Below are 19,952 nucleotides of genomic sequence, written 5' to 3'. Positions count from 1 at the left end.
TGGCCTCTCCCGTTGCGGAGCACAGGCTCCAGACGCGCAGGCTCAGCAGCCATGGCTCATGGGCCCAGCCGCTCCGCGGCATGTGGGATCTTCCCGGACCAGGGCACGAACCCACGTCCCCTGCATCGGCAGGTGGACTCTCAACCGCTGCGCCACCAGGGAAGCCCTGTATATATATTCTTTAGTTGTATTAAATATTAAGTTTAGAAAACTTCTCTGGTTCCCTAATTCCTATTTCCCACTCCCCTGGCCAAGTTACCTTGGACAGGTAACTTAACCTCGATTTGCTGTTATGAAATAATAGGATTGGATTTGATCTGTAAGATTCCTTAATGTTTAATTTTTTTTTAATAAAATGATGCCACAAAGTATTCCTCAGGGTGTCCAACATTTGAGCAGTGTCATACAGGAGTACTCTTGATGTTCGTAAGTATCAGTCTACTAAATAAACATACTGTAGTATAGTGGATAAAGTTAAAATTTTAGTAACTTCTCATTTTTTCAACTGATTTTTATGATAGTATAATTGCTTTAGTTTTAGAATCTCATGGGCCAGTTTTCCTCTTTAGTTCCCTGCCTGCACCCTTTAAGCAAATGGCATTGTCTGAGGCATATTCCTTAGAGAATGTTATACAAGCTTCTCTTAGGTGGTATAGGAACAGTAATGGAATATATGTCTTAATATTACACTAAGAAGATATTCTGTTTCATATATAGTGAAAATGATGTGCTTTTTATTTTTCTAGGACAGATAAAATAGGTCTTTTTCGTCAGAAAGGCAAATCACATATTCGACTAGTAGTGATGTTTGGATTTTCAAGCCCTAACAAAGAGTGCTTTTGACAAACTTTTATGTCAGTTTTGCAGTTAGATCAGTTCTGGTATATAGCCCTATGCAGCCATTAATCATTACATTCTCAGAGGATGTTAAGGATGTAGAAAACAGCTTATAACATCAAATAGAAGACAAAACAAAAATTATTTGGTTCATAATAAATATATATTCCAGGTGACAACAATGCAGCCTTTTGTACATTTGTGTAGTGTCTGGAGTTGGGATGGTTTCATTCACTTTTGTTTTCACTGAATCTGGGACTCATTTTTACCCTGCTGTAGTTAATACTGATCGATTCTTAGTTTTAGTGATCTTAGTGATCGATGCTCAGTCCTTTGGATCATAATTGCTTTCTATATCCACTCTACTCATATAAATCCGCCTCTTTGCTAACTCCCATCCAATTAGCCTGCATTTATTGAAGCCATACCCTGTGCTAAATGCTATGGGGAAATAAAAATGAGTAAGAGATGTTTCTAGTCCTCAAGTTGTTAATTATACACTTTTTCTTCTGCCAAATTCTTTCCCATTTTAAAATGACCTTCCTCCTTCCCTCTAATTTTCTGTACCGTTCTAGGCTCTAATGTGAATTGTAGACAGCTCTTTTCAGAGGCCTTTCTGTAACCTAGGTATGCTTTGTCGATTCATCGTTTCCTGTCGGTACTTACTATTGTATACATATTTTGTTTAATATCTCACTTTTACATATGTTAATCTTGAGATCTTCATACATACCTGCTGAAGTTGGCAGGCAGTAGAGCTATATCTCTTTTGCCCATGAAAAACTTAAGACTCAGAGAGAGGAAATAGGATCTCTTAGCAGTTATTTTATTTTCTCCCAGTCTCCTCCAACCCTAGGCACCCACTAAGCTACTTTCTGTTTCTATGGATTTGCCTATTTTGGGTACTTTATATACAAGTCATACAATATGTGGCTTTTTGTGTCTGTTTTCTTTAACTTAGTGTAATGTTTTTAAGGTTTATCCATGTATGTATCAGTTCTTCATTTTTATGGCTGAATATTCCATTTTATGGATATGTCACATTTTATTCATCAGTTGATGGACATTTGGATTGTTTTCACTTCTTGATTGTTATGAATAATGCTGCTATGAACAATTGTGCACAAGTTTTTGTGTGGACATGTTTTCATTTTTCTTGGGTATATACCTCAGAGTGGAATTGTTGGGTCATATGGTAACTCTGTGTTTAATCTTTTGAAGAACTGCCAAACACTTCCAAAGCAGCTGCACCATTTTACCACCAGCAGTGGTGTATGTATATGAGGGTTCTGATTTCTCCACATCCTTTCCCACATTTGTTACTGTCTTTTTGATTATAGTATGAATCCTCCGACTTCTTTTTTTTTTTTTAATTTGTTTTTGGCTGCATTGTGTCTTCGTTGCTGCACTCGGGCTTCCTCTAGTTGCGGCAAGCAGGGGCTACTCTTTGTTGCGGTGCGCGGGCTTCTCATTGCGGTGGCTTCTCTTGTTTCGGAGCACGGACTCTAGGCGCACTGGCTTCAGTAGTTGTAGCACATGGGCTCAGTAGTTGTGGCTCGTGGGCTCTAGAGCGCAGGCTCAGTAGTTGTGGTGCACGGGCTTAGTTGCTCCGTGGCATGTGGGATCTTCCCGGGCCAGGGATGAAACCCGTGTCCCCTGCATTGGCAGGCGGATTCTTAACTACCACGCCACCAGGGAAGCTCTTTTTAATTCTTTTTTAAGATTGTTTTGGCTGCATTCCTTGAATTTCCATATGAATTTTAAGGTCCATTTGTAAATTTTTGCAAATGAGCAAAAAAAAGTCAGCTGGGATTTTGATATGGATTGGCGATTGTTGAATCTGTTGGGGAACATTGCCATCTTAACAGTATCAAGTCTTCTGATCTATCGACAAGGGATATCTTTCTATTCATTTAGATCTATTTTAATTTCTTTCAACAGTGTTTTGTAGTTTTTAGAGTCTAAGTTTTGCATCTTGTTAAATTTATTCCTAAGTATTTTATTCTTTTTGATGCTATTGTAAACGTAATTGTTTTCTTAATTTCATTTTCAGAATGGTAATAGACCCAACATACTTTTTTTTTTTTTTCTTCATTTAATGCCTAGCACAAGTCCGGGAGGTGGGTATAATTTCTCTTTGCGAATGAGAAAATAAGTTCAAAGAAGTTAAATGATTTTGCCCACAGGGCAACCAAGGTAGTATTTCTGAGACTACATCTGGATGAATGAGGAGGCAGGTCACTCAACCTGACTGCAGACCTTTGCATGCTTTCTGTTTTCCCTTTGAAACCCAGCTGCGGTACCAGGTAGGGAAATTCAGGGTGTCTCAAGTGAATGAGATATTCAGGCACGAGAGGTGGATCTTACAGTGATGACAGGGGTGCTACATCCTGCCCTACTTCTTAAGCCTTCAGGAAGTATTTGGAGGCATTTGATATAGTGATTAAAGGCCCAGGCACTAGGTTTGAGCTCTGGCTTCACTACTTAACTTGCTATCTACCACAGCAAGTTATTTTGATTCTCTAGCTTTCATTTTCATCTTCTGTAAAGTCAAGCAGTTATAAGCCCTGCCTACTTCATAGGGTCGTTATTAAAAGGGTGAAGTCAAATACTATTCATGTTTGTAAAACTCAGAGCCCAGGGCCTAGCACATAGTAAGTGTTCAGTTAAATGTTAATTTGTAATTGTTCTGTTGCTTATAATTTTATTCTTATTCCGTGTTCATTTTTCTCTCTTCAGTACAAGTTCAGGGATCTAACTATGGAAGAACTGAAGAATGTAAATATGTTTTTCCCACATTTCAGATATTCCATGGATACCTATGGTAAGAATTGTATCCTCTAGTTTTTGCTACATTGTTTAAACTATTAATTATTTGTTCCTAGAGATCTACAAACTTATTATAATTTCTCATTTCTCTCTTTTATCCCCTGATTTTGAGCTACACTTTATGACCTGTGGTTTTTGAGGAAATTTAAGTTAATAAAATTTATATGGTATTAGTTTTCTATTGCTGCTGTAACAAATGAACACAAATTTAGTGGCTTAAAACAACACAGGGACTTCCCTGGTGATCCAGTGGTTAAGACTTCGCCTTCCAATGCAGGGGGTGCAGGTTCAATCCCTGGTCAGGGAGTTAAGATCCCACATGCCTCGAGGCCAAAAAACCAAAACATAAAGCAGAAGCAATATTGTAACAAATTCAGTAAAGACTTTAAAAATGGTCTACATCAAAAAAAAAAATCTTAAAAAAAAAAAGCAACACAAATTTACTATCTTACAGTTATTTGTCTAGAAGCCCAACACAGGTCTCTGTAGGTTAAGTGTTGGCAGGTCTTAGTTCCTTTTTGGAGGCTCTGGGAGATCATATACTCTCTTGCTTTTTTAAGTTTCTAAATGTCACCCATATTCTTTGGCTCAAGGTCACCTTCCTTCATCTTTAAAGCTAGCAATGTTACATCTCTCTGACCATCCTTCTGTAGTCACATCTCCAGAGAAAAGGTTCTCTGCTTTTAAGAACCAAATGTGATTAGCTTAGGCCCACTCTAATCATACAGGATAATTTCCCCATGTCAGGGTCCTTAACTTAATTGTATCTAAAAAGTTTCTTTTCCAAGTAAGGTAACATATGCACAGGTTCCAAGGATTAGGATATGGGACATCCATGGAGGCCATTATTCTGCCTACCACATATATGGTTGATAATAAATTAATAACAAAGTTTTAGTTATCTTCTTCACTTAATATAGAGGGTCTGGTTACCTGAGAAAGATTTTACTTTACTATCTTTCAAAATTTCTGACCACAACCCACACTTGGAAATGTGTTTTATATCATGACCCCGTATACACACAACTAAAGTATTATGTACACCTTGGTGTTTTCTCTTCTATTCCATTCCATACCGTTTAAAAAAAAAATGCTGATTGAGACTCACTAAATTGATTTCAGGACCCACGAATTAGTCAAAACACACAGTTTTGAAAAACTTCTTTATTCTACATGGGTATGTTTTGTATTTGAATTAGCTTGGGTTACAAAAATATGTCTAATTCAGAATTATATATTAGAAAATTTGAGGCATTATTGAAGTATTTCTTAGGAATAGCTAATTTTATGTGTGGAAGAAATGATTAGATTCTGGCTTACCTGTGTCTGGCCTCTCTTGATTAGCACCCAGGTATTTGGTGCTGCATAAATGCCTGGGATGGGGGATTTAACAGCTACTATTTATTGAACACCAGATATACTTCCAAATGTTTTATCTATATTATTTTACATATTCTTGTACAACCAAAGCTATGAGGTGAGTATTATCATCTTCATTTTTCAGAGAAAGAAACTGAGGCTCAGAGAGTTTAAATAACTTGCTTAAGATTATGCAGCTAGTTAGGCATGGAGTTGGGGCTTGTACTCATGTCCATCTTGCCCTCTGCTTGAATAATACTTGTTCTTTTACAATCTATAAGTAATCTTATAGATTTAAGCCTTTGTTATACCAGTTAATTCTCATTTCCCCCATCTAGAGGAAGTAGGCTGTGGTGCCATTAAACCCTCAAGCTATAGGATTAATATTGTCAAGGTACATTTTATTATTGAAGACAATGTTAGTCAGGTATTATAATCATTTTTCTTTTGGCTTTTTGAATAATTTGGACAATGACTATTTACATCTGTAGTTTCTCTACCACATTTTCAGGTTCTTCTGTGTCCCTGAGAAACAATCCCTGTTCCACTCCTCTGTCCATTTTAGTTTTGCCTTAGAGTGATCCCTTCACCCATTGTTACCTTTCACTCATATAGTTCAAGGTAAATATTTGTACTTATGTACACTCTTGGCCTTGAGTTTTCTGTCAGCCTGGCTTTTCCTCTTCTCCCTTTCTGATAGGTCATCAAATCTATTTAGACTTTTTTCTTCCCCTGCATAAATAGTATAGTAAGCTACTGAAGTCCTTAAAGGACCACATTCCAAGGCAGTTTGACAGTTTGAAACCAGATGTCGTGTTTTCGGTATTCAGTTCAGAAATTAGGGCATTGATTCTCCATCAGTGTGTCCCAGATGGGTAAGTTGAAATTTCAGGGATGTGAAGATTGAGAAAAGGTTGAGAATAATGGAGTTAGAGAAAGCAAAGATAACTATTAATCCTTCTAAAAGGTCACTTTCAAAAGTAAAACTAACTTCTTTTTTCTGATTATAAAAGTTATAATCTGATATCTGAAAGTGCTTATAACTGATGTTACATGCGGCAGTTATTTGATAATGTCCCCACATTTTATAATCCTTTACTTCTTATTAAGGGTTTTCACATCATCTCATTTAATCATTGTGACAATTTTATGATGCAGTCTTTATAGATTTTATATCTTTATTTTATAGATGATGAAACTGAAGTTCAAAGAGGTTAAAGTAACCAAAAGTCACATGCCTCTGTCGACGGAAATAATAAACAGTCTATAATAGGAATAGAAAAGAGTTGTATTTGAGCCAGTCTGAGCACTATAGCCTCAGATAGTTCTGAAGAGCTTTCCGAAGAAGCATGGTTTTCAGCACAGTTTTATATCTGTCAGAACAAAGAACATCAAACATCACAGGGGTGCATTCCTTCAAGGTTTCAAAAAAAGACAAATGAGCATGCACACAATGAGTCAGCATGGCCTTGGCACCTGTGAAGGGAGCTTTATCATTGAAGGAGTGCTAGCGTTGATGTTTTAGGGAAGGGAGGCATTTATCTCTGTCTTCAAAACAGACATTCTTTACTTCTGGACAATGCACCCTTTTCTTTAATGATTAAAGCAGATGTACAATGTATGTTTAATGGGCCACAAAACTGGCTATTCTAGTTAGCATAAAGCTTAAGTTAAATAATATATAAGCTAGGATGACTTCTCCATATCTCAATATGTGAAAATTTCTTCCATCACCTCTAAGTAGGAAAAGTCAGCCAAAACCTTGGGATTTCAGTATCTTAAGTCCTGTGTTCTTTCAACTACCTGCTCTGCTTTCTAAGAGAACATCATTTAGTTCTTTGCCCTTGGCAACATATTGACTGATTCCTAGATGGTGGTATTTAGAAGTTGTGTGTGTTTCTGTGTGTGTGTATGTACATGCACACGCTTTAATACAGTTCTTCCTACTTCTCATTGTGCATTCTGGGGCTTTTTTTTTCTTCCAGTTTTCAAAGATAGTTCCCAGAAAAACCTGCTGAACTTCACCGGCACTATTCCTGTGATGTATCAGGGTAAGTGTGGAAGTTGAGAAAATGTGGGAATTTTCTAAACGAGCAGTTTAATTAAAACTTATATTTGTTTAGTTCCATAACATTCTCAAAGTGGTTTTGTTTTTTTTTTTTAAAGAACATTTTTACGAGCTGGTCAATTATTTATTTATTTATTTTGCGGTACCTGGGCCTCCCACCGCCGCGGCCCCTCCCACCGCGGAGCACAGGCTCTGGACGCGCACGCCTAGTGGCCACGACTCACAGACCCAGCCGCCCCGCAGCATGCGGGACCCTCCTGGACCGGGGCACAGACCAGCATCCCCTGCATCGGCAGGCGGACCCCCAACCACTGCGCCACCAGGGAAGCCCTTAAATATTTATTTTTTTGGCCGCGCTATGTGGCTTGCGGGATCTTAGTTCCCCCAACCGGGGATCAAACCCGGGCCCCCAGCAGTGGCAGCTCAGAGTTCTAACCACTGGGTTGCCAGGGAATTCCCCTCAAAGTGTTTTAACATGTATATGATCTATACTGAACCTTACTGGATATAGCAGAATGCTGTCCCAGTGAAGGAAGGCTTAGGTTAATACCAACAAATTCAGTTCAGTTCAACGAATATTTATTTATTGAATGTCAACTATCTGCCCACTACTCTGCTAGGTTTTGAGGTACAGAGGCGAGCAAGACAGACATAGGCCTGCGCTTGTGGAGAGTTAACTCTGCTTTCCATAGCAAACTGCGGGGATCCCACCTTTTTCTCCCATTACCTGAATGTTTTGTTCCCCTCCCTTTCCCTCTATATGATGTAGCATTATCCCCATTCTATTGGTGAAACTGAGTCCTGGTCACGTGGTTTACCTGAGTCCACACAGCTGGTATCAGACTGGAACTTAAAACCCAATAGGAAATTTTTAAAACACAGGTGCCATTAAAGCTCAAAAAAAGCAACATATTTTCAGATCACCTGACAGGTTAAAATAGCTAAGTGTTTGCCCAAAAATAAAAAAAAAATCACTAACTTCCCTATAATTAATTCTGTCTAGACCTACTTCCTTCAACGTTTAACAGGACTAACCTGTCAGATGGGTGTCATAGGAGCTTGCTTATCTAGTATGATTTGAAGAACACCAGAGGAGCATTGGTTCCAATTATTTCTCTGAAGTGGTGCTTGAAATTCCACCATTAAAAATCCATTCCCCTTTTAAAATGCAAATAATCTCAGGAGGAATAACATCCAAAATCACTAATATACAGTGCTGTGCTTATAGAAAATGCTCGGTAAATATTTGTTGAATGATTGAGTTAGTTTCTTTGATTACTGACTGAAGGGCTTAGGAATAGATGAACTTACTGGGTATTTGAAAGAGGAGGTGCACTGAAAAAGGGCTGAGGAAGATCTGGAAACCAAATGGGGAGAGAGCAGTGCAGTTTGCTGTCTCTTACAAAGGATTCATCGCTGTATTATAGGAGCACATTGCCCAACAGACACCAAGAAGATGTATTTTGGGGGACTTTTTTCAAAGTAAGTGCTTCATTATGGTAGTGGCTAGACTGTTACAAACCCTCCTTTATTGCTTCCCCCTGCCCCCATGATGACTTACTGCCAGAGGTTCACTCATGTTTTATTCTTCCTCTGTGTATGTCCAATCATAACATCTCCTTTGCCACAGAGAATGCTTAGAAATCCAGTTTGGTTTTTAAGAATAGGAATGTGGTTGGAGATGAAAGTAGGTAGCAGTGGGCTCTGAAAAAATTGCAGTGAGGTAGGCAGAGCAGGTATAGAGTCGATTTTTATTTTCTTTCCTTGCTTCTCCCCTCCCAAGCTCTCAGACTGTTTTCTGGCTGCCTAGAGAATTTTACTGAGACCTGTTTCCCATTACTTGTATTCTGTGTTTATTATGGTTAGATGTTAGAGAGAGAGAGAAAGAATTCTTACCACCCCAATGATTGATTGATTGATTGACTGATTCCATAGTTCTTACCAACCCCAGTGATTTCAAGGGTAGTTGCATATTGACAGAGGAACTTACAAATTTAAATGAATCATTGCTTAGTAGCCCTCAGTTTCTAGGACAATGTGGGGAGGTTACAGGAGGGCATAAAAGTTATCTTAAGATGCCACTCATTGGCACTCTGCATCTTCCTAGAGCGGTGGAGTCAGGTCATTGATTCTTATGCTGGTAGTAATTCCAAGGTAGTAATGGTACCTGCAATATCTTTTGTTTTTTTTTTTTTGGTAGTACACTCTTTTTCCCCTTTGCTTTTGACTAGAATTGTAGCAACTCCTTGTGATGCATACTAGTTATTTCCTGCTGATCAGAAGGTCAGAATGTATTATCTTTCTCATCTGTAAAATGGGCCAATGATAGAGCCTAACTCTACAATTTTGAGGATTAAATGCATTACTCTAAGTAAAGCTCTTAGCATAGTTCCTGGCACATAGTAAGTGCCTAATAAACGTTGGCCATTATTATTTGCATGCTTTTGTTACTTTTATCTGGTTACTAGTTTTGTTAATATAATAATAGTACATGCTCATGTTAAAAATTTTTTAATAATTGAAAAGAGATGAGGTTAAGCTTATATCTAACCTCCCACCCAGTCCTGTTCCCCAGGTGAATCTTCTGTTGATATTTCTTTATATATACCTGCAGAAATTTTCTGGATTATTTCTTATCCCTCCAAGATTGTGTGAAGGTTGTGATGACACTTTTCCTTCACCCACCCATTGTTTAGAGATGTGTATCATCTTAGTAAGATGATACCCATCTGAACTTTATTTACAACTAACTTAAATTATGTCCTTATGATATAATTACTTTAAATCTGAGGACTCTACCAGGAGTCCTGACTCTTTGCTAATGAATTACTGAAATTAAGTGGGCAGAGTAGGAGGCAGGGCATTTGCTGACAGAAAAGAATGAGAAAGAAGGAAGAAGCGCACAGAGAATACCAGTAGTGAAATCTTACAAGTTATAGACGTGGGGATCAGGCTCACCATGCACTTTGCCAGGAGTGTGATATTAAAATGCATGAATGCTGCTGGGGAGAGGCATTGATGGAGGCAGCAGATCCTTGATCAACCAGGAAGATACCTTCAATAGACATTCCTTTCCTTTTCTTTAATGTGTAGTGATTAACATTAGAAAATGGCTCCTTCGAGATTGGGACTACCACTCCAAAACAAAAAAAAAATTGCATGGCCTAGGACTTCCCTGGAGGTCCAGTGGTTAGGACTCTGCACTGTCAATGCAGGGGGCATGTGTTCAATCCCTGGTCAGGGAACTAAGATCCCACATGCTGCACAGCGTGGAAAAAAAAAAAACTGCATGGTCCAAACAGTGGCTTATAAATGTTTGATTGTGACCCACAATAAGAAATACTTTCGTATACATAGTTATATATGTATATAACTAAAATTAAATATTATTGTTTGCAGCCTACTAAATTAATTTCATGACCTATTTATTGTGACCAACATTTGAAAAACACTGGTCTAGAGTATATAACATTAGACAGAGTGACTTCTGGAGGAATGTGATGATGTGTCTCAATACCTGTTGGTCACTCTGTGGTGCTGTGATCACATGACTTTATAATCATAGAGTACCAACAGCTATGCCTGTATCCATACTGTAAGTACTTAGATACTATGTATGGTGATGGATGTTAACTACACTTATTGTGGTGATTATTTTGCAATATATACAAATATTGAATCATTACGTTGTATACATGAAACTAATACAGTGTTATATATCAATTATACTCAAATAAAAAGTTTTTTTTAATACTTAGATAAAATTAGAAGAGGAATATGGTTCTGAGAACTGCTGATATAAAATAGTAGAAATAGTACTAGGACATTTCTATTATGTAGTGACTTTCAGTTCTCTAGAATTACATGGGAAGCTTTTAAAAAATGTTGTCCAGACCCTGTCCCACTGAATCAGAAACTTTTGGGAAGAGGCCTGGATATTGGTATGTTTCAGAGTTCCTTAAGCATTTCTAATATACAGACAGAGCTGAGTATCATTGTGCTTAGGGCAGGAGGAAGCAAGATGAAAAAAGTAGAGGATTTCCTTAGTAAGAAAAAGATTGCAGTGGAGAAGAAAACTTTTTACTTATACCTTGCTTATTTCCAAAGTGGGTTTGAGGTAAATTGTAAAAATTGCCAACCCATCATGGTACTTACCATGTCATGTACTGTTCTAAGCATTTTATGTAGCTTAACTAATTTTATCCTCACAACAATCTGTGAGGTAGGAGCTTTTATTATTCTCATTTCATAGAGGAAGGAGTTGAGGCACAGAGAAGTTAAGTAACTTGCCTAAAATCATATAGCTAGTGATGTGTGCAACTAGGATTTGAACCTAGGCATTTGTGCTCCTGAGCAGCCATGTTTTTAAATATATTGAAAGACATATGCATTAAGACTGTGAAAGCAGGAATAAATATCAGGAGATACAATAGAACAGTTAAGATAATGGATCAAATTCCTAGTTTAAGATTAGTTTTTGCACTTATATTAGGTTTAGCTTTGGGCTTCCTGTAAACCAAAACAGTCAGAGATTTTGGCTCTCAGTAGGCATGACATACATGGTTACATAGTATGTGGTACAGGGTTACATAGTACATGGTACATGGTTACATGGTACACGTACATGGAAGAGCTTTCATTTGGGTTCCTATCTCAGTACACTAAAATTTAAGAGCCACTGGACAAGGTGACTGTTAAGGTTATTTTCAGCTCTAAGTTGTATGTATCTAACCCAGCTTGTATGTTACACTATCTGCAATTAATGAGCAACTTGAGGGCCAGTATCAAATGCATCTTTCAGTTGTTCATTCATTCATTCATTCATTAAAAAATATGTATTTATTTATTTATTTGGCTGCACTGGGTCTTAGTTGCAGCACGTGGGATCTTTAGTTGTGGCATGCGGGATCTTTGGTTGCAGCATGTGAACTCTTAGTTGAGGCATGTGGGATCTAGTTCCCTGACCAAGGATCGAACCTGGGCCCCCTGCATTGGGAGTGCGGAGTTTTAGCCACTGGACCAACAGGGAAGTCCCCATTCATTCATTCTTATTTATATAAGAAATTTTTATTGAGTATCCAGTATGTTAGGCACTATACTTGTTGTAGGGGACATGGAAATGAATAATACATAATCATCTCTAGACATTTATAGCGTAAACAGAGAAACAGACTTGTAGGCAAATAAATGGGGTGGAGCAAAGAAGGTTACCTAAAGAAGATGTATCCCATACTCCTAGCACAGTAGGTCCTATAAATATTTATTGAATTGAATTGAATAAACTGGCCATTATCTTGATTATATTTCCTTAAACGTTATACTGGTGCTTTAATGGGAGCATATTTCCAATGTGAATGTGGATGAAAATAGGCCTCAGTTTACATAAATCCTTTATCTATAAACTTGACTAGACTTGTGTTTTAAAATGCCACCTAGCTATACCATAAATATAATGTGTGTGGTTCATTATTGTTTGAAGATGTGTTTATTTTGTCTCAAATAGGTAATACATATAACATACCAATTCGTTTGTGGATTTTGGATTCTCACCCTTTTGCTCCCCCCATTTGCTTCTTAAAGCCAACTGCAAATATGGGAATCTCAGTTGGAAAACATGTGGATGCTCAAGGCAGAATATACTTGCCGTATCTCCAAAACTGGAGCCATGTAAGATCAATTTGGATTTTCTTTTAAAAGTTTTTATTTTTCTGAATATTTATCTTTGATCCTAATGGTACAAATAAGTTAGTGAATTTTCTTTCAATGATAATTCTTCTTATGGTCTTTAAAAATAATTTGAAATTGAGCTCCCCAGGGTCACCCAAGACCCAGAACCCTACATGAAGCTGCTCTCTCCAGGTCTGGGAGGCAACCATTGTTTGCTCCCTGTCTTTTTATAGTTGTTTGCCGTTTGATAAAGCAAATGAAGAGCTACTAGCAAAATATTGGGCATTATTTCCTAGTTCCTCCCCAGTAAAGATTCTTATGTAATATGTGTATTTATTTGTAGTTTTGCCTGTTTTTAACCTTTATGTAAATTGAATCATATTGTATATAATCTTCTATTACATGCTGTGTTTTAACTGAGCATTAAGTTTTAAAAATTCACCCACAGCGATGCATGAAACTGTAACTTATGTGTTTTACAAGCCCTCACAGGGACTTCCCTGGTGGTCCAGTGATTAAGACTCTGCGCTTCCACTGCAGAGGGCACAGGTTCGGGGAACTAATCCCACTAATTTGGCACGGCCAAATAAATAAACATAAAAGTAAAAAAATAAATAAATAAAAATAAATGGCCCAGACTTAAAAAACAGAAACAAAACAGAACAAAAATACAAGCCCTCACATTATGCAATTTTGTATTCTGCATATTTCATCTATCATTATATTGAGCATTTTTCCATATTAAACAATATTTTCAAAACACATGGTTGTTTTTTTTTTTTAACATCTTTATTGGGGTATAATTGCTTTACAATGGTGTGTTAGTTTCTGCTTTATAACAAAGTGAATCAGCTATACATATACATATGCTCCCATGTGTCTTCCCTCTTGCGTCTCCCTCCCTCCCACTCTCCCCATCCCACCCCTCCAGGCTGTCCCAAAGCCCCGAGCTAAAATCCCTGTGCCTTGCGGCTGCTTCCACCTAGCTATCTACCTTACTACGTTTGTTAGTGTGTATATGTCCATGACTCTCTCTTGCCCTTTCAAAACTCACCCTTCCCCCTCCCCATATCCTCAAGTCCGTTCTCCAGTAGGTCTGCGCCTCTATTCCTGTCTTATCCCTAGGTTCTTCATGACATTTTTTTCCCTTAAATTCCATATATATGTGTTAGCATACGGTATTTGTCTTTTTCTTTCTGACTTACTTCACTCTGTATGACAGACTCTAGGTCTATCCATCTCATTACAAATAACTCAATTTCATTTCTTTTTAAGGCTGAGTAATATTCCATTGTGTATATGTGCCACATCTTCTTTATCCATTCATCCGATGATGGGTGCTTAGGTTGTTTCCATCTCCGGGCTATTGTAAATAGAGCTGCAATGAACATTTTGGTACATGACTCTTTTTGAATTTTGGTTTTCTCAGGGTATATGCCCAGTAGTGGGGTTGCTGGGTCATATGGTAATTCTATTTGTAGTTTTTTAAGGAACCTCCATACTGTTCTCCATAGCGGCTGAACCAATTCACATTCCCACCAGCAGTGCAAGAGTGTCCCCTTTTCTCCACACCCTCTCCAGCATTTATTGTTTCTAGATTTTTTGATGATGGCCATTCTGACTGGTGTGAGATGATATCTCATTGTAGTTTTGATTTGCATTTCTCTAATGATTAATGATGTTGAGCATTCTTTCATGAAAACACATGGTTTTTAATGGTTGCCTGATGTAGATTGCTCTGTTAGAAATTTAATAATGAGCATCCTTAAATATATATGTAAATATAAATGTATATATCTTATAAATCTTTAATAATTTCCTAATGATAAATCTCTAGGAATGGAATTATTGGATCAAAGTTTTAAAATGTTTTGAAGGCTATTCTTATATATTCCCAAATTGGCCTCCAATAGGTAGACAAAATGTTGTAATTCTACCATCAATAGAAATCAGTATGGGGGGTACCTGTTTTACAGCACCTTTGCTCTAAAGGGTGCTATAAAAGAAGGTACTATCATTAAAACAAAACAAACCTTTGCTTATCTCTATGGTTCATTTACTTAGAAGGATGTAGAATCTGCTCTCATTTTTGTAAGTAACTACAACTTTTATGAAAGGATAATTTATAATATATTTGTATATACCCAGAAAGTTGTAGGACAGGAGGACAGGGATCTGTCAGAGAGGAGTGAGGTTGAAGTAAAGGATGGCATTAGGATTATCACTTCTTATTTTATATACATATTGTAAAAGGATATGCAATTGTGGATGCATTTCATATTGTTTTATGGTTTTCTATTTTTTTCATATAAATAAAACTTTTATAAAGAAGAAAAAAAGAAATAGAAAAAGAAAAACTGCATACCAAATTGTCAGTAGTGGAGCTTAGGTGGGGAAACATTAATCTTTTACTTTATGAACCTGTACATTATTTGCATTACTTGGTGATTTAAATAAGATTACCAGTTAAATGTGACGAATAGGGCATGATAAAAATTCGTTAGTTGGAAGGACAAAAATGATGTCTTAACCTTAATGTTTAGTTCTTTGGTTATTTGAGAAATTGAAATCTTATCATACATTTACTTATCATGTACGTTTCTTCTTTTTTGAATTGTCTGTTTATCTCTTTCATCCATTTTTACAACTTTTAAAAAAAATACTATCCTTTAACAGTATTTTGACATCTGTGCCCTATTGTGGGAATTTATCTTTCCTGTTTCCTCTTTCTGGTTTTCTTTGGCAACTCTTTTCATAGTTTTGTTTGTTTAATAAATACTCAGAGATATTCTTATAATCTAGTCAAGGTTGTGCTTGATTTCAGATCAGACAATATTGATTTCATTTTACTATTCTGAACCTCTTTATTATAAGCTAAAACTAGTCTCAAGAAGATATTATATTATTTAAGTGGCCCTATTTAGAAGAACTACATTTGGGGGAGGGGGAGGGATTAATTAGGAGTTTGGGGTTAACAGATACACACTACTATATATAAAATAGATAATATGGCACAGGGAACTATATTCAATATATTGTAATAACCTATAATGGAAAAGAATCTGAAAAAGAATATATATATATATATATATATATATATATATATATATATAACTGAATCACTTTGCTGTACACCTGAAACTATAACACAACATTGTAAATCAACTATACTTCAATTTTTAAAAAGTATGATGTTATGATTTTTAAAAGTACTATGTAAACTTTAAGTTCCACATGCAGTTGGAATTACATAGTATAACTATGCAGAGTTTGGAGCTAGAAGGAATCTAGAGGTCATCTAGGCCAAGGATTGCAGACATTTTCCCCAAGAGAGTCAGTGTGCTGCATTAGGCCTACAGAATTTTGTTTGAACAGCACAGTGGTTTTGTTTTGCTTTGTTTTGTTCTTAATATGGATTTGAATGACTATACATGTACTATTTCCAAATTACCACAGTGACCATCTCCCCAAATTTTCTTACACTTGACAACTTCACACATTACGTTATCTGCTTAGTCTTTAAAGGTATATGAGTTGTTTTATTCTAATAAAAAATTTATTAGAGTGGGCTTCCCTGGTGGCGCAGTGGTTGAGAGTCCGCCTGCCGATGCAGGGGACACGGGTTTGTGCCCCGGTCCGGGAAGATCCCACATGCCGCGGAGCGGCTGGGCCCGTGAGCCGTGGCCGCTGAGCCTGCGCGTCCGGAGCCTGTGCTCCTCAACGGGAGAGGCCACAACAGTGAGAGGCCCGCGTACCACAAAAAAAAAAAAATTTATTAGAGTGAAACCTAGACTCTGAGAAATTAAGCAATTTCTATAGCCACTGAATATTCCTAATAATAATAAAAAACATATTTTACACTCACAACATATAATTTGCATACATTAGCTCATTTGTTTCTATTATTGGGATTTATTATTCACAGTGTATTGCTAGTAATACTGAAGCTCAGAGAGGTTAAGTGCATTTCACTAAGGTTGCTTAACCAGTTAAATTAAAATGAACAGTACTGGATTAGATAAATATCAGTATTAATTTTATGATTTGATAGTGGTTATATAGGAGAATGTTTTGTTCTTTCTTTTAGGAAATATATGCTAAAGTATTTAGGGATGAAGGGGTATCATATCTTCAGTTTACTCTCGGTTCAGAAAATAGAGGAAAAGAGGCTAAGAAAGCAAATATGATAAAATGTTAACATTCGAGTAATCTGGGTGAAGAGTATATGGAAATTCTTTGTACTATTTTTTTGCTACTTTTCTGTAAGTCCGCAATTATTTCAAAATAAAAAGTTAAAAAAAGGCAGATAGACAAGACCATTCCCAAATATAGGTACTCTGCTAGTAAGCACATTTATGCTGTTTTCCCACTTTTTGGAGATGTGGGTTTAGCATTTCTCCCTTTATTTTTCAGCTAAAAAATTAATTTTTTTCGATTAAATGTATTAAAACAGTTAAAAGTATCATATAATTTGTATGGTAGTTTTCGAAAAATGAGAGCATGACGTAATACTTTCTTTTGGCTAACTCTGTAACAAGGTAGTATTCCTTAGCAAAATTTTTGCATAACTTTTCCCTTTGTGTGTGTTCTGTAGCCTAAATCTGTCATTGTTGGATTAATTAAAGAAATGATTGCCAAGTTTCAAGAAGAACTTCCCCTGTATTCTCTGCCATCATCTGATGAGGCACAGCAGGTAGACTTGCTAGCCTATATTGCAAAAATCACTGAAGGTTTGTATTTTTGTTTAATCATAAGAGTTATGAGTTTACAATTTCTCATTAATATCCTTTACTCTCTGCTACTTGATTTCTCTGAATAAATACATGCTTGTATATGTACAGATCTGTGGTGAATCAAAAATTCCTATATGTTTATCGTAAGGTATTACCATACAGTTCCAATGAATATGGTTTCTTAAAATGTAAAAGATTACTTTTATCCTGACAGCTAAAATAATTTGTTATTTTCAAAACCACTTGATATATATTAATGATCCCAAGCCTTTTTCATTATATGTTTGTGTGGCTTTTTGCCTCATTCAGTATACTGGACCAGAGAATCTATGATTCTCATTGTTTCTCATTGAGGATAAAGCAAAATACCTATGCTTGCAAAATTTCATGTTAAACATTTTTTTGCATTGTAGACTAGAGCAGTAAGAATCACAATGTTTTTCAGAATTATGGAGATCCTATTTTTTTAAGAGTCTTATATAATATTTTTTAAATGTTTGGAAAGATATTTTCTTTTTAAAATGATAGCCTCTATTTAGTAGAATATTTATTATGAGATTCCTGTCTTTCTTGCATTTCATTTGTTCAACAATATTTTTGAATGTCTATTATGGAGTGCCTAGTACCATGTTTTCTGTCCAAGTTATTGAACTTTGGTGTATTTTTTTTAAGATGCTAAAAAGATTTTTGATATTTTTAAATTCTTATGATAGTTCACTTTACTTTTTAGGTGTCTCAGATATAAATTCAAAGAACTGGGCAAATCATGAGAATAAAACAGTCAATAAAATTACTGTGGTTGGTGGTGGAGAACTGGGAATTGCCTGCACATTAGCAATTTCAGCAAAGGTATGTAAGCATAGTGGTTATAAATACATCTGTCATATTGCTACACTTTTAGGCAGTTTCTATTTAACACACAAGAAGTAATGGCTTCATTTTGTCATGTGGGAAAACTTCATTTTGCCTTAAAATATATTTAGTAAGCTGACAAAAAAAATATGTGAAAGCTCTCATCAGTAATGTTGCTTCTTAATTAGTAGTTAGTCGTGGAATAGGCTTTGAAAACATGATTTGAACAATGGGCTTATCATCCTAATCCAAGGGAAACCTCAAGTTGACATTCATCTGACTTAGTCACAAATTCGTTTGTGTTTTCTGAGTCCTGCTGCTTTAATTAAACTCTTATTTAATATAATACCTAATTTAGCTATTTCTAAAATTAACATTTTTAAAAAACAATTGCCTTTTCTTGTGTAATTACTCCACTTTCTTTTAGGATCATAGTTCCTAATTTGATATTTTACAGTAGTTTGAGATTTGCCTATTTTTCCATCAGTCCTTTTTACTAGATCTTTTCTATATAAATTATTTTCAGAAAGGCTTAAGTCCCCCTTCAGAGAGGTTGAAAGACCCTCCAGGGCCCAGTATCATGGTAACAGCATGTCTGTGTCATTTGAGCCATGTAGACCAGAATAGACTAGCTCAGGGGTCCCCAGCCGCCGGGCCGAGGACCACTACCGGTCTGTGGCCTGTTAGGAACCAGGCAAGAAGTGAGCGGTGGGCGAGCGAGTAAAACTTCATCTGCTGCTCCCCATCGCCTGAACCATAACCGCCTGAGCCATCCATCCAACCACCCCTCCACCGCCCTACCGCCCCCGGTCTGAGGAGAAATTGTCTTCCACGAAACCTGTCCCTGGTGCCAAAAAGGTTGGGGACTGCTGGACTAGCTCTTCCTCCATGTATTTATTTGATAGCCGGTATTTGGTTTTCTTTTCTATTAAAGTTTGATTGATTGCCATCTAAATTCTTCCCTTTCCATTTAAGATTCACGTATATCTTGGAGGTAGGTTCTACTTCAGCAAATAGTTAAATTGTATCCAGGGAGCTAGAAGATTTTAAAAGCTAACTGTTCAGAACCATATATGCTAACTTTTGCCATATTATATTTTCATTTCCTCCACACTCCATCTGAATGCACTCTTCCTTCTTAAGTGGAATTTGAAATGTTTGTAGATCTTTTGTTAGTAAATAGAATGCTTCTATAAACATTGCCTTACAAGTTGTTTATTTTCTTGTCTGAATTTTCTGTTAGGGGTACATAATCTCAGAAATAGTACTAGTGAGTCAGAGGGCAATGAATGATTTTTATGGTACTTATTACATATTGCTAGATTGCTCTTCAGAAGGGCAGAACTTTACACTGTGAATAACAGTGTAATTTACACTGCTAATAACAATGCACACATCAACCTGATATTTGTCATTGCTAACAGTACTAAGTTTTATCAATTTTATTTGTTTTTGGTAAGTGTAGGAAGACCCCTTAAAGTCATATTTCTTTAACTGTTAGAAGTCGCACTATCAGTATTTCTTTGTTTGTGAACTGTCTAGTTGGAAAGTTTTTTTCCGTTTTTCCCTTTAAATGTTAATATTTTGATACAAGGTACAATATTTGA

General features: G+C 36.5%; 1 protein-coding gene across 7 annotated transcripts in view; it reads left to right on the top strand.

Annotated features, from left to right (window-relative positions):
• UEVLD (UEV and lactate/malate dehyrogenase domains) overlaps positions 1-19,952 on the top strand; it is a 47,240-nt gene that overhangs the window by 3,665 nt on the left and 23,623 nt on the right. For 4 of the 7 annotated variants that reach the window (XR_004350939.1, XM_032638784.1, XM_032638787.1 and 1 more), the window contains exons 2-6: positions 3,577-3,661; positions 7,011-7,076; positions 12,597-12,760; positions 17,355-17,490; positions 18,224-18,342. Coding sequence is in view for 6 of the 7 variants with exons in the window: in XM_032638784.1 (XP_032494675.1) it covers positions 3,577-3,661; positions 7,011-7,076; positions 12,597-12,760; positions 17,355-17,490; positions 18,224-18,342 (570 nt within the window). In the remaining variant the exon portion in view is untranslated. Of the gene's footprint in view, positions 1-2,004; positions 3,662-7,010; positions 7,077-12,596; positions 12,761-17,354; positions 17,491-18,223; positions 18,343-19,952 lie in introns of those variants that run through there. The other 3 variants (XM_032638785.1, XM_032638786.1, XM_032638788.1) reach the window with 3 other exon arrangements.

Source organism: Phocoena sinus, chromosome 8, assembly GCF_008692025.1.
Source record: "Phocoena sinus isolate mPhoSin1 chromosome 8, mPhoSin1.pri, whole genome shotgun sequence".
Lineage (NCBI taxonomy): Eukaryota > Metazoa > Chordata > Mammalia > Artiodactyla > Phocoenidae > Phocoena > Phocoena sinus.
This window is presented reverse-complemented; position numbering and strand designations above follow the sequence as displayed.